Source organism: Cervus canadensis, chromosome 20, assembly GCF_019320065.1.
Source record: "Cervus canadensis isolate Bull #8, Minnesota chromosome 20, ASM1932006v1, whole genome shotgun sequence".
In the NCBI taxonomy this organism is placed as follows: Eukaryota; Metazoa; Chordata; class Mammalia; order Artiodactyla; family Cervidae; genus Cervus; species Cervus canadensis.
The window spans coordinates 12798604-12810692 of NC_057405.1; the positions used below are offsets into that span (position 1 = coordinate 12798604).

At 34.8% G+C, this 12089-nt stretch overlaps 1 protein-coding gene across 5 annotated transcripts in view; it reads right to left on the reverse strand.

The window, feature by feature from the left end:
* USP45 (ubiquitin specific peptidase 45) overlaps positions 1-12089 on the reverse strand; it is a 52332-nt gene that overhangs the window by 5241 nt on the left and 35002 nt on the right. For 3 of the 5 annotated variants that reach the window (XM_043439387.1, XM_043439386.1, XM_043439388.1), the window contains 6 exons: positions 10520-10601; positions 8623-8714; positions 7035-7091; positions 6570-6713; positions 4621-5293; positions 2519-2616 (listed from right to left, as the gene is read on the reverse strand). In XM_043439387.1, the coding sequence (XP_043295322.1) occupies positions 2519-2616; positions 4621-5293; positions 6570-6713; positions 7035-7091; positions 8623-8714; positions 10520-10601 (1146 nt within the window). Of the gene's footprint in view, positions 1-2518; positions 2617-4620; positions 5294-6569; positions 6714-7034; positions 7092-8622; positions 8715-10519; positions 10602-12089 lie in introns of those variants that run through there. The other 2 variants (XM_043439389.1, XM_043439390.1) reach the window with 2 other exon arrangements.

Below are 12089 nucleotides of genomic sequence, written 5' to 3' on the forward strand. Positions count from 1 at the left end.
CTTTCTCTATTTTTAGTATCCAAAGGCAGGCCTTGAAAAATGTATATCTGCACTAAGTAATAATAAAAATTTCCTGACAGACCATCAAATATATTGGATAGGAAACTCAAAAATAAAAATGGACTCTCTTTAGAATAAGAAGATACTTGAATCTGAGATGTTTGGGTAGACAAAATTAATACATATGCAACCTTTCATGAAAAGCTTTCATGACTTACTTCAATGACTAGTCTTTTTATTTGCACACTAATTACATAACACTTACTACAGATCATTGCCTATTTCTTATCTTTCTTTAAAGGAAAAAAAACAAACTTATTTTTTGACCAAAATATTGCCAGTGATTTGTATTTTCAAGTCATCTTTAGGAGTCTTAACCTGATATCATACATGAAATTATGACGTCATATGTCAGGAAAAATTAATCTGTATTCAATTTGTATGCCTCCTTTTTTTCTTATCAGGTGACATCTATAAACCGGCTGATAACAGCAATGTCTGAGATCATGTCAGGCTTAAGTTCCTCCCCAAAAAGTACTTTGCTGTTGAAAAATTAAACCTTAAGAAAAGAGACTTCTATCAACACTGTTATAATCTTTGCCATTTTGGACAGGCTAAAAGGGGAATCTCACTGTCATTGTATTTTGCATTTGTTTTGCCAGAAAGAATGGAACTTCCTTTCACATTTTCTTGGAATTTTTTACTTCTTCTATGAACTGTCAATTCATGTTCTTTACCATTTTACTATTAGAGTCTTGATCTTTTTCTTATTGATCTTTAAGAGCTCTTTATTTATTTTCAATATTAATCACTTGCTACATTTATGACAAAGAGCTCTATCTTGTTGAGATCTCTCAGGTACTGTGGATGTTTCTAATATAGAACTCTAAAATTAGTATGGGGAAATAGGTTTTCAGGGACACAAGAAAGCTAGAAGCAGAGACACTGCTTAGAGATTCTGATCCCTCTATTTCACAGTTCCAGGGAATGAGAATGTGGCTTTGCAGACATTACATCTAGCCTGAGATCAAGAAGGGACCTAGACGTCTATAAAAATTTCCCTGTAAGGGCATGAATTCCTTCTGTAGGTTGTTCCTAAAAGGGATGCAAGTACCAAATATAAAATAACCGTGGTATATCATTCTCAAATCCGGCATGACCCTAGCAAGTTCACACCAAGTCCCTGCAGATATACACCTTCCATTTAGCATTCTGATGTACTGCAATGAGACACAACACATTTGCTTCCGCTTTCCATGGCCATGTCCACAGAGTTTCTGTAACGCTGGCTATAGAAAATCACGAACTTCATCTAATTTCTGTGGGTAGGGATGGAGATACACAGAAAAATCTCTTCCAGTCCATCTGTGGCCCACCTGAAATGTTGCAGATATATCATCAAAGCTTTCCATCTCTTGAGATTTCTTTCAAGGGTTTTATATTTAGAAAATTATTCACACAAGGATAAGGTTAGTAATTTTCCTGAAGTTTTCTTCTAGTCTTTCAATAATGTTTCATACAATTTTAAAAAATCTGTCTAAAAATAGTACTGATATCAACATATATGTTCTAGAAGGAAGCTCTAAATTTTTATTTCAAACACCTTTCTTAAGTCCTTTAGAGAATAACCTAGCCTCCTTCCCAACTGATTTGAGATTCATCCTGTATCGTTATCAACAGACTTTAAATTGTACTCAAATTTACTGACAATTCTGACCACAGTACTTAATTACTAAAGTTTCTTCTGGAGAAACTTTAAAGTCATTTTATCAAATGCAAAAAAAAAAAAAGAGAGAGAGAGAGATAAGACATTAAAGTATAACCAACTGGAGAAGAACTTTTAAAAATAGGTTCTCTCCCACTAAAGTCCTAGAAAAATGAGGTCTGCCTTGTAGCCCTTTTTACAATTAGTCCCAGCCAAACACACTCAGCCCAGGCATTCTTCTCCATTGGGATAAGACCTCAGAAAGCTGTGTGTACCTTGTTTTTTCCCTGCTTCTAAGAGTTCCTTAAAAATTCTATTTTCCACTGACACAAACCTACACACACTCTCTCTCTCACACACACACACCACTGAGGTTCCTACCATACCAGCTAAATCTTCAAATATTGTGAATTAGACAATCTTATTTAGAAAAGTCTTATAAGCTATCATAGCTGAAAGAGGTAAATCTCACAAGAAAAATTTTAAATTCAATAAATTACTGTCTAATCTTTGACAGTACAAGACTTGTGTGTGTATGCTGAGTTGTTCAGTTGTGTCCAGCTCTTTGCGACCCATGAACTGTAGCCTGCCAGACTCCTCTGTCTATGGAATTTTCTAGGCAAGAATACTGGAGGGGGCTGCCATTTCCTCCTCCGGGGATCTTCTTGACCCAGGGATCAAACCGTGTCTCTTGCATCTCCTGCATTAGCTGGTGGATACCTTACCACTGTACCACCTGGGAAGCCTTATAAGACTAAGGGCTCTGCAAAACATATGATGAAAACATGTATAGGGCTACTAAAGAGAATTTACCTGATGAAATCTTTTAAGATGGAGAATCAGGATAGCTGGAACAGCAGAAATGAGCAATTGCTTCCTGGCATTAGTATAAACCCCTTCTGCTTTCTTTTCTGCATAACATACAATATAATAAATTTATTTATAAATAACATCTTATACATTATTGCCCATATAGTACAGTAAACATTTAAATAGAAGCATTATACCACATTTTTGAAAATGTTAAAAAAAGAAATTAGACTTCTGATTACTGGGAGCCTCAACTCAATCCTAAAACTCCAATAATATGAAAGGAATTTTTTTTTTTAAGGCACACACTTATAAGGACAAAGAATAGGGGAGGTGACAGTTGCAACACAACTCTGGAAGCTGGAAAGCTGACAGACCAGACGTGACTTATGTCAATGCCTTCCAGTCAAACACCACCAGAAACATACCTGTAGTTGAAAAAACGGGGTCATTACTCACTGCAGTGAAAGGAGATCACATATCATGGGAACGATGGGACATTTCCATAAAAGGCTGTTACATATGTAAAACAGCTAGCCAGTGGGAATTTGCTCTATGATGCAGGGAACTCAACCTGGGGCTCTGTGACAATGCAGAGGGGTGGGACGGGATGGGAGGTGGAGTGAGGTTTAAGAGCCAAGGGACAAATGTATATCTATGTCTGATTCATGTTGATGTATGGCAGAAACCAACAGAACATTATAAAGCCATTATCCTCCAATTAAAAATAAATTAATAAATTAATAAAAAAAACAAGAGGTTGTTAGAAAAGACTTGTGATAGGATTTGAATATGGCCAATTGCATATTTAACTTGGATTAGTATAAGCTGGCATTTCTTCCTCTCCCATCTAGACATTAATTTTAATGTATTAATCATTTTCATTCTGATGCTTTCACATCTGGGGCCTTGCTGACACTGGAAAGGGCCTTTTCCAGAGCTAGCTAATTCCTAGATAGTAAACAAATTAAGTGTGCCTTTCATATGTATTTCCAAAGCCCTTACCCAACCGCCTCCTTTACTGGGCCCTGATACTCTAGGTCACCATTCACCTGCCCTACTCACACCAGCGCCAGGTACCAGACCACTAGAGACAGCCCCTATACCTCAGAGCCCAGAAATTATTCACTTCTAAACCCTCCTACCCGGCTTCACCCATTCCTCCCCTCGGCAACCACCATGAAGGCACTGGCCTGCACGTCCCCCCGCTGCCTCCGTCTCCTGACCAGCCCTGGTGCTTCCCCTGTGGCCCTGGGTGGCAGGTCTTAGTGTGTCCCCTCCTCCTGGGAACCACACTGAAGTAATAAACTACCTCTTCAGTGGCAATCATCTCATCTGTTAGGCTCATTATACCCGAATAATAAAACCTACATTTTAAAACAGTCATTAAGAATCAGAATTTTTTCTTCATTTAATCAAGGCTAGAGGTACACCAAAAATTTCGTACTTGACAAATCAACCCTTTCTACTTTTCTCTTGTCAACAAAACATAGTTCATAGATAGCTAGCTTTATAATATATAATAATATAATATATAGTTATATATTATATTTATTATATATTATATTATATATATTTATTTTTATATATTTACTATCTATAAATATATATTTATATATTTATTATATATTATAGTATATATAATATAAATTACATATAATATAATATAATATATATAAATATTATATATTAATATATAATAATAATACTTAAAATCTCCAAATTTATATCTCATGATATGACTTTTGTGAAAGACATTAATCTCACTGGTGTTGCAATTAAGTTTTACAGAAATTATTCCTGGAAAGACTTCAGAGAGCTAGTTTCCTGAAATAAGATTATGTGGATTTGCACTTTCAAGGCAGAGATGGATACATCCTGTTCTTCGATTTATTTGGACAAAATTCTATTGAAAATTTCCCCTGCCCAGTCCTTGTCTTCAGTGCTAAGGTACAAATATGAATAAGACAACTCCCGACTCCAAGCAGCTAATGTATGGTGACAGGTTCTTAGGTTCCTCCATGTGGGATCTATAACCCGCTAGTCACTGATTATCAGATAATCCATGAATACTTAAAAAAAATAATAATAAGCTAAATACTTACCTGCGGAAGTGGCTTCCTTCTGGCACTGCTGTTTCTTCCCAGTACACTTCTCACACAGAAGCCTGTTATTCCCCATCAGCAACTCCACAGAGGTAAAGTGATAGAGACAAGACTGAAGCGAACATTCCTTAGAAGTGGTTACATAGCTCTGAGAAAGGGTCTGAAAAGCATTTTGGGGGCTCTGAGACACCACATGCTTGTCCTCTGAAAAACACAAATTATTTGAAACACTTAGTGGCTGACTTTCTCTGTCAAAATCCCTAGCTCGAATCATCGTGCTGCTCAAGTGAAGTTCAGAAACAGCTTCAGCCACTCCCTCATCAGCACGGCCGCCCTCCCTAGCGAGTGGTTCACTCTGGGACGGGCAGTGAGGGTGTCCATTTGTGTGCGTGTGGTATCCGCTTCTGGACCTCAACAACAAAGTCTGTTTCGGAGCACTCTCAGACTCCGAAGCCTCGCTGTCAGCATCGACGCTGCTTTCAGAAAGGCTGTCTTCTTCCTCACTGCCATCGGTGGGGCTGTCAGTCAGAGCCGGCTCGGTGTTCATGGTGCTTGCAAACAATGAAGAGTCTCTATTCACCTCAAGGCTTTCACTTCTCTGGTATATGACAGCAGCTTTATCTTCTCCAGCTGATGATTTTCTTGTACAGTTTCTGCCATGAATTAGTTGATTCTGTAAGTTGATAGTGTTTTCAGAGAAAAGAATCTTGTGACCTTACTGAAAATAAATGCTAGTAAGTCTTATCTAAACATTTCACAATTATTAAAATACTATTTCTAGTACCTCTGAAATCCATTTCCTAAATCTACCCGAACTACAATGAACAGTATGCTAACAAAAAGCTCTAATTTAAAAATAAACTTTTACACAAGGAACCAACTTAATGGTTACCTATTTATGGAGGGGGAACAGGACTTTTGTGGAATAGCACGATGCTGGGGACTTCTCAAGTGTAAACCTCTGCACAATCTCTGTAGTTTTGCCCCTTAAAGGACTTTTGAACAGAGTAAGTTAAATCTGGTAATACATCAATTTGCCAAGTTAGTATAAATCATATCATGTAAAAAAGTTTTGCTTTTTTTTTTTAACAAGGTGCAAATTCAAATGGATGTCTTTAAATTTATATGGCTTTATTCATTAATCACGTATGTCCCTGGTGGAACAGTGGGTCAGATAATGGTCATCAATTACTGATAACATCATAGGTAAAGAAATATCAAACATGATATGCACCTCCTGATGGAAATACATACCATCACTTGAAAAAGTTTTCTTGCAAAAAATTAAATAGTCAGACTTGAACCTATTGAGGCCTTTAGTTCTAACTGCCTCAGAGAGGAAACAAAGGGAACAGAGGCATCTCTTAAGGACATGTAGATGAATTACTGCATGCAAAATGAACTACCACAATATGCAAAATGAATCACTATTGATGTAGGAAGGTGAGACTGCTGAAAAAAAATGATCTTCAACAAATAAATTGCAAAAAAAAAAAAAGGTGGAATCTGTGGATTAAAAGACATTTAAGAGACATGGGAATATATAGATCTTTTTAAGATCCTAAATTCAAATATGCTTGAAAAAGCAAAAACAAATATTTTATGAGACAATTACAGAAATTAAAATTATGACTAGATGTTTGTCCTATTAAGTTTTAAATATTTTTAGGTACAATAATGATACAATGGTTATGTCTTTAAAAAGCATCTTTTAGAGAAATACATTTAGATATATGTTGGGATTTATTTCAAAATAATCTAGGATGAGGAGGAGGAAAATGTGGGACAGACAGATAAAACATGACTAGCTGTGAGATGACAATCATGACACTGAGAAATGGGTACATGGGGGTTATTATACCTTTTTCTCTATTTTTGTATACTTTAAAAATTTTTCTTAATACAGTGTTTCAAAAAGCAGGATGTTTCACGAATGCATATAATCTTACCATATCTTTAGATGAAGAATGCTTCCTGATGGCTCTGGGTTGATGAGTATTTTCTACAGTAATAGTGCCACTGTACTGACCATTATCTGTCTCTTGTAAACTTCCATATTTACTTATTCTTCCCAAAAGTACAGGTTTTGAAACCTATATAGATAGCATGTACATAATACAAAATTTCTTTAGGAAATAAATTGTGTATCATCTACTTTTTAATATTTGTAACACTTGAAATATAATTTCCTAAATGTTAATTCTTAAAATATAAAGCATAAGGGTTTAAATTCCTTGAGATTAGGAACTATATCACTCTACATATACAAACTCTAACATCAAATACGCTGCGCAAACTCAATTACTATATATAAAGAGTAATGACTCTCAGATGCCTGATAATACATTCAAAAATGCCTATGTTATGAATTTATAAATGTCCTTCACAAAAAGACTTAAGGTTTTTCTCCTTACCCTTTCTTCTATTATAGGAAGTGAAATATCAATAAAAGGATCTTTCACCGTCGAGATCTTAAAAAGAAAACACATTGGGAACTTCAGTTAGAATTCTAATGTAGACAATATAGTTTTGTAAAGTCTTAAAGAAATCAAACTTCCCAGGAAACTTAAAATCTTAAGTTAAAAAGCATTCCTGGAGGAAACAGTAATTTAACTGGGTATAGCAACACATTTGTTGTTCAGTCGCATCCAACTCTTTGTGACCCCATGGCAACACATATATGGTTAATCAAAATAAGATATTCCAAAGCTTCAGTAAATGCAACACAGTTGAATTTTATAATACTGTTAATATGGCTAATGTGGAATATTTAAAGTAACTTTTAAAATAAACTGTGTTTAATAAAACTGATTAACTTATAAGCATATTTTTGGTGAAATTGGGGCCATAACATAAACAAAATATGAAATGTTAAGAAAAAGCCAGAGAACTTGACTGTGTTTTGAAGATTCTTCAGGATAATTCTATTTTAAAAGATACTGTATAGTTTGTGAAAAAAGAAATCAACTTCTGTGTTGACTATATTAGAAACCTAAGCGGAGTTGACTATTGAACAATGCGGGGGTTAAGAACGGTGACCCCCATCCCACTGAATAGTCAAAAATGAGAGCTTCACAACTTCACAGTTGGCACTTTGTATCTGGGATTCTGTGTCCGCAGATTCAACCAGATGCAGATTGTGTAGGACTTAAGCAGTATTTATTGAAAAAATGTGTGTATAAGTGAGCCCTTGCAGTTCAAACCCATGCCATTCAAACCCATGCTGTTCAAGGGTCAACCATAATATCATGATGACACATTCTGTGCTTCCCTATGACAGGCTTGAAGGAGATACGATATATAATCCTGATTTTATAAGATTAGGGAGGAAATGTACTCTACAATCTGGGATAGGAAGGCAGATATAAAGACTCTCTCTTTTATGATTAAAATCTGACAGAAGTTTAAACCTATTATATGCCATACAGTTCCAGAATTACTCCTTACCAAGCAACTGAAAAACCTGTAAAAACTTATACAGTCCTCAAGGAGCTGTTACAGTACAGACGGCATTCAAAATGAAATTATCACTAAATTCAAAGATGAGTCAGGTCTGCTTTTTAAAAAAAAATTCAACAAGTCATATAAATGTAAACTTTTAAAGAAGATCAGCCTAATTATGGTACTACACTGAATTATTTCCATTGGGATTACAATTTAGGGCAATGCATAATGATATTAATGTAGTTACTCTCTTCACAGAAGTTTCTCTTTCATTTTCAATCCAAATGAGTAGCTAGCACATAGGATCATACTAAAATAGGCTAAATGAACTTCACAGGTGTGTCAGGAGGAAAATTTAGATAACATTTACTTTAAAAAATTACATATTATGTTTATTTTCTAGCAGTGAAGGATATATTTTTAAAAGACTTTCAAAAACTACTACGTAGTCATCTGTCACAAATAAAAATGACTGCTGATGATTACATGTGAAAGAAAACAATAAAAACAATGCGACTATAATCTAGTCCGTGTTGAAGTGAATTCCAAAGTACCTACATTTGCACATTCTTCACACATGACCGTGCTAGTTAATTCACCAATAAAGATACGATCTATGAAGTTCATTTTCACACCTTCTCTTCCATATGCTGTAAAAATAATACTTTTAATGCAAAAAACATAGCAACCATCAACCTAACAATGTAACAGGCTTTTTTTCTGTTGAATCAAAAGAAATCTGAATAACCTGGGACCATATTTAATAATATATTTTACTGTAGTCTCAAATAAATAACAAACTGACTGTTCTTAAACTTTAAGAAGTAAAATAAGTAATCACCACTATTCATACCACACTCAACTGCTCCCACTAAACCCTTTAAAAAGCCTCCGTGCCTAACCTAGAGGCAGACAGAGGGATGAGAAAAACAGATTATGATTTAGGGCTACAAATGCCAGGACCATAACTATGGAAACAACAAGAGTAGTAAAAGATAAGTAAACACCACAAAGAATAAAGAACTAACATGGAAATTAATAACTTAGCTATATATTTAACTCCTGTTACATAAAAATGTTAAATTTATTCCATTTATATTATATATTATATATTTATAAATAAAAGAAAATGATGCCTATGCTTTGATTCAAAATAATATGGAGTTGGGGGAGAACAGATGAAACATGAATCAAGTGTAATTTAAGCATGATTATGGGCACACAGGCACATGGGCTTCACACTATCCTAATGGAAGTTTGAAATTTCTCACAGTAAACCATGGAGGAAAATATATTTTTAAAAAATTTTAAAGATCTATTCACTCCTCTTTCAAATTTCTCTTCCATCCTTTTTGGATCTCTATCCTCAAATTTCATGCAAACAACTGAAATAATTTTAAAACATTACTTGAAGCACAGAATGACAGAGCAGATTTTTATCTGGACATATCGAGAAATACCTATTAATTATGATGCTAACTATTTAGAAGTTATGTTTAACTAAGATGTTTCATTAAGGAAAACTGTACAAGAGATTGAAAATAAGATTACAAAACTGAAAAGGAGTGAAAGAAAAAACGAAGTTATTCTAAACATGCACTAGATGGCACTATCTCAAAACAAAAGAACAGAGCATACTTGAGAACCTATTTTTTAAAAATCTTGAACCTTCAACTGCACATAAAGTTTTGTTATATACAAGCTTAATGTATTTATATTTGTTTATATAGGCATGCTTTATATATAATGCTATAAAAAACAGAATTAGAAAAGAGAATAAATAAATAAGAAATAATATTTTTAAACATTTTCTAAAAATGAGTTACTACCTCAAGGAAGAATATATTTATAGGACACAGTAAATTGTTAATAGGATATACATGGGATATAAACCTACATTTAAATACTGATCATTACAAATGATCAGCTTTGATCAGTTAATCATTGTTTCTGTCTCATATTTTGGCTGATGAGTCAACACTAGGAGTAGACATGTCTACTTGACTTAACAGCATCCTCTTAAATAATGATTTCCTTGAAGGAATCTCTGGAACACTGAGCATTTTGTCTAGCTAAGACTAGACAATATCCATAAATCCACTACCTAATAAGCATACTTCAAATGAAAAATGACACAGTATGATAAAAGTGAACTTCCAAGTGACGTTGCTACTTTCAACAACCTTTCAAATCTCCCACAGGATACTTCTCTTAAGTGCCATCAGTCAAACTGTATATTTGATATTAGTTGTCTTTTTTTTAAATTCACATGGATTCTAACATTTTCTTTCTATGACCCATTAGACTATCTTGCCACTACAGGAATAAGTAAACTCGCAATACTTTGGAGAATTAGTTCACATAATGTTCAGTTCCTCTCCCAATTCCCCGCTAAAAAGAAATTTATAATATTTTCTTCTAGGAAAAACTTTTAACAGTGAAACTGTCAACATACCTTTGACTTTTTTTCTAGTTTCATCATCAGCAGTTTTAGTAGTTGGATTGTTAAATGCTTTTAGAATGCCAGCTTGTATTCGCTATAAAACAAAGCAATAAGAATTTCTTAAGAATCTATACTAGAATGTATCCTTTCAAAGTATTATTCTGTGTTCCTGTGACTAAATCTGGTTTCAGTGACAATCAACTCAAGCTTCATCCACTTTAAAAAGAGGATTTTCAAACAGCAACATACACTGGATCTCAGTCCCCTAGTCTGTAAAATAAAATGACTGAATTTTTAGAAAGTTAAATGTGTCCTTTACTCCAGTTCTAAAATTCCACGCATGAATAATTCTGTGTTGCCAGATTCTCCCCCAAATAAGTCAAGGTTCCTACATACAGGTTCTCTCTTATGTTTAAAGTATTTTTCTCAGTCAACAAAAAGCAAGCTGCCTAGTCCCATTGTCTTTTATAGGTTTAGAATAAGTTCTCCTTTTTTCTTCTGCCCCCCATCTCTCCCCATCTCGTGCTTCCTCCCTCCCTCTCCCCCACTCTGTCCCTAAGATGATTTACTCCTTAATCAGGACAAAAGTAACAAGTAGACCATATGAAATTTCTTATCTATGAAGACAGTCGTAATACGTAAGAAGCTATTAAACTGGTCACTATGACCTCCATATAGATTATTTTACATATATATATACACACACACACATGCATGTATAAACATATATATATACACACATACATGACTAAAGCCCAGAATATTGTCCACAACAAGAAGACAACTCCAGAACTTAATTGTTATTTTATTTGAATTTAGTTGTCAATGAAAATCATGTGTTCAAGTCATCAGCAGCTCTTAGTAAATGATCAGGCTTATGGTTCTACACCTCTTACATATGGTTTAGAAAAGATCTAACCTCACGAAAAACTCTCAGAATAAAACTACATATATTCCAAAAATAAAGATTTATTTAAGCTAATAAATTATCATCTTTTACACTAATTGCGGCCCTCTTAGTGGATAAATTTAATCTTCTCTAATTCACATTTTAACAGTGGGGTGAGGGGAACAGTAGTAAGCAAAGTCTTAATTACAGGTTTTCATATATGTGAAACTACTGTTTGACTTCGATTTCTTGATATGAAAATGATACATAAATCTTTTGTTAAAAAATTATCATGCCAAGGAGAAATTAAATCGAACTGCAATCTTCTCAGAGAGTAAGCGGACAAGGCAATGGCACCCCACTCCAGTACTCTTGCCTGGAAAATCCCATGGACGGAGGAGCCTGGTGGGCTGCAGTCCATGGGGCCGCGAAGAGTCAGACATGACTGAGCGACTTCACTTTCACTTTTCACTTTGATGCACAGGAGAAGGAAATGGCAACCCACTCCAGTGTTCTTGCCTGGAGAATCCCAGGGATGGTGGAGCCTGGTGGGCTGCCGTCTATGGGGTCGGCACAGAGTCAGACACGACTGAAGCGACTTAGCAGCAGCAGCAGCGAGTAAGAAAACTCTATATGTCAGAATCCAAGATACTTTCCACTCTTCAGAACAGCTTTATATATGTAAATCGATTG